General features: G+C 35.2%; 1 protein-coding gene across 1 annotated transcript; it reads left to right on the top strand.

Annotated features, from left to right (window-relative positions):
* Positions 1-1480: 1480 nt before the first annotated feature.
* LOC111376428 (AP2-like ethylene-responsive transcription factor PLT2) lies at positions 1481-2349 on the top strand (the record flags this gene model as incomplete). The annotated part of the gene is made up of 3 exons (XM_022999391.1): positions 1481-1668; positions 1781-2156; positions 2254-2349. Coding segments are annotated over exons 1-3 (620 nt in total), but the record flags the coding sequence as incomplete, so codon positions are not given.
* Positions 2350-2647: the final 298 nt, after the last annotated feature.

The following is a 2647-nucleotide window of genomic DNA, read 5'->3' as shown; positions in this document are numbered from 1 at the left end:
TTCATTATTCATACATGCATAATATATACACTTCATATTTAGAGAGAGATCTTTTATGGAGAGTGGAAGAGAGAGAGAGAGAAAAATATAGATTCTTCTTCACTGGCAAGTCAGATTTTATACATCGGTAAGTTCTAATCTATGTTCGTGATTTTCTTTTTATATATTCTCTTTTTGGAATTTTTCAAGGGTACATTTTATGATTATCTATACAACAGAACCAAGAGAGAAATTAGCAGGTCTTGTTATGGATTTCTTGATATTTTTCTCATTTGGTTCTGTGAAGAGATACATGCCACCTGATCGAAATTAGCAGGTCTCTTTAGGTTGGATGAAGTTTACATATTTAAAGTTTAACTTGTTTGTCTTTGACTCGCACCTTTGAGTGGAAGACAGAAGGCGCAGAACGAAAGAGCTACTGGTATACAGCATCAGCTTCAAGTTTGTAGAGGATATGCAATGTAAAACAAATAAATAAAAAACTATTTAAACCTTTTGACGAGTTCGATTTCCAATTAGACGGTCAACAGATTTCTACCTAAACTAAATTTTTTAATATTTGTTATTCTAATACTTTGCTGAACAATCTTTGGTGTTATTTTGAATTAGAGTAATTCTTAGTCCTTTCCCCAGTACTTTAATTATTCAATATGTCGGATATTTCTTATATAATATTGCATGTCCGTACGCATTTATCTTCAACACGAGGGGATCCACAGACTGGTTTTTCATGGTTTATGCATTTAAGGACTATGTTTAGGATGGATTTATTTCTGATTCCATTTTCTTATAACTTTTTGCCAGTTTTAGTTGAAGAATACTGGTTGCACGAGTGTAAACAAGAAATTAATACGGTGAGTAAATTTTATATGGGCTATCAAAATTTCAGTCCAAGATATGATTTTTGCAGTGTGGGGATGCTGGGTTTTTGGGGTTCATTTTTTACACAGAACGAGGAAGAGAGTTCCAATAACCAAGTGGGGTTGACGGGTAGGGTTAGGTGGGGTGGGGGATTGGATTCATCCAGTTGGAAGTGTAGGTTTGTCTTAGTACAATGACTGAATTTGGCCCACAGCTTTTGGACCTTCTGTATATAAACACATACTCGTGCCCATTTATTATTTTATGCAGTAAATTTATTATATTATGGCCTGTTGGAATTTGGTGATCGGAAGGGTTTGGTAGGGATGGACTTGTGAGAAATGTAGATTAATATATAAATATTTTTTTTTCATTTTTCTCTTTTCCGGCTCTCTTTTTCTCTCCATTTTTGTCCATTTCATTCTCCTGCAAGCTCATAAATATTTTGGGGGCACAGAGAGAGAGAGAGAGAGAGCAGTATACAGCAGACTTCTTCGTTAGGGGAAATCTATGTCAGTTTCATTACCAAGAATTCCAGAATGATGCCTTATATTTTATGTGTCCAAATAACATGTATATCATTGTTGTAATTTTCTGTGTTTTTTGTCATCTGTAGGAATTGATTATAAGTTAAATCGTTCCCTAAAGTTTTAGGGCAAATGGGCTCCATGAATTCAAATAATTGGCTTTCTTTTCCTCATTCTCCCTCTCATTCTTCCATTCCACCCCACCTACAAGTTGCTCAATCTCATCAGTTTTCGTTAGGGTTAGTGAACGAAAATATTGATACCTCATTTCCAGCCCAAGGTAAGCCCGGCCATTGAATCTCGTATTTTTCTTCTGAAAAGTTAAGGTTTTGCTTGTAAGCATTATGTTATAAGCCTATCTGACTATGATACTCACTGATCGATGCCTGCAGAGTGGAATTTGATGAGCAATCCAGGACACGATGAAGTTCCAGAGGTTGCTGATTTTCTCGGCATCAGTAAATCCGGAAACCAGTCAGAACTCGTACCTTATAACGATATCCAGTTGAACGACACGGAGTACTTATTCTCAAACAACAGTCTTGTGCCAGTGCAACATACCACAAACTATGATCTTCAAGAGAATCCTCATAACATGCAATCGTTGACACTTTCTATGGGTAATGGTAAAGGGTCAACAAGTGAAACTCTTGCCATTGTCCCTGCACCTAGTGCTGATAACAGTAATACTAGCATTGTTGAAGCTACCCCTAGGAGGACTCTGGACACTTTTGGACAAAGAACTTCGATTTATCGAGGTGTAACTAGGTAGGAATCTACATTCAAAAAATGTATTATTTCATATTATTTTCGTTAGTTTGGAATTAGATTGAATTCTTAAATATATTGTTGTTTGGAATTATAGGCATAGGTGGACAGGAAGGTATGAAGCCCATTTGTGGGACAATAGTTGTAGAAGGGAAGGTCAATCAAGGAAAGGTCGTCAAGGTATAATAAATCTGTAGCTAGATTTATGACTTATTTCTTTATTTACTCATAATTAATTATCTCAATTGGTTGCTAATTATTTTTGTGGTTTTTTTCTAATTTATGGCGGACAATCATTGTTCAACGCCTGCAGTATATTTGGGTGAGTTACACCTTATGTAGAAATCGTTGATAATACACAACATATATATAGCTTGATAGAACCAATTGATTTGTGTATCGGAATATTAAGTTATATGGAAGAAATGAAATTTATAGGGTTTGATTTTCTTAAAAAATAATTTGTTTCCCCATCTTTTGCCTTCAACAGG

This window comes from Olea europaea, unplaced genomic scaffold, assembly GCF_002742605.1.
Source record: "Olea europaea var. sylvestris unplaced genomic scaffold, O_europaea_v1 scaffold15041, whole genome shotgun sequence".
Lineage (NCBI taxonomy): Eukaryota > Viridiplantae > Streptophyta > Magnoliopsida > Lamiales > Oleaceae > Olea > Olea europaea.
The sequence above is the reverse complement of the archived record's forward strand: the minus strand, read 5'-3'. Positions and strand labels throughout refer to the sequence as shown.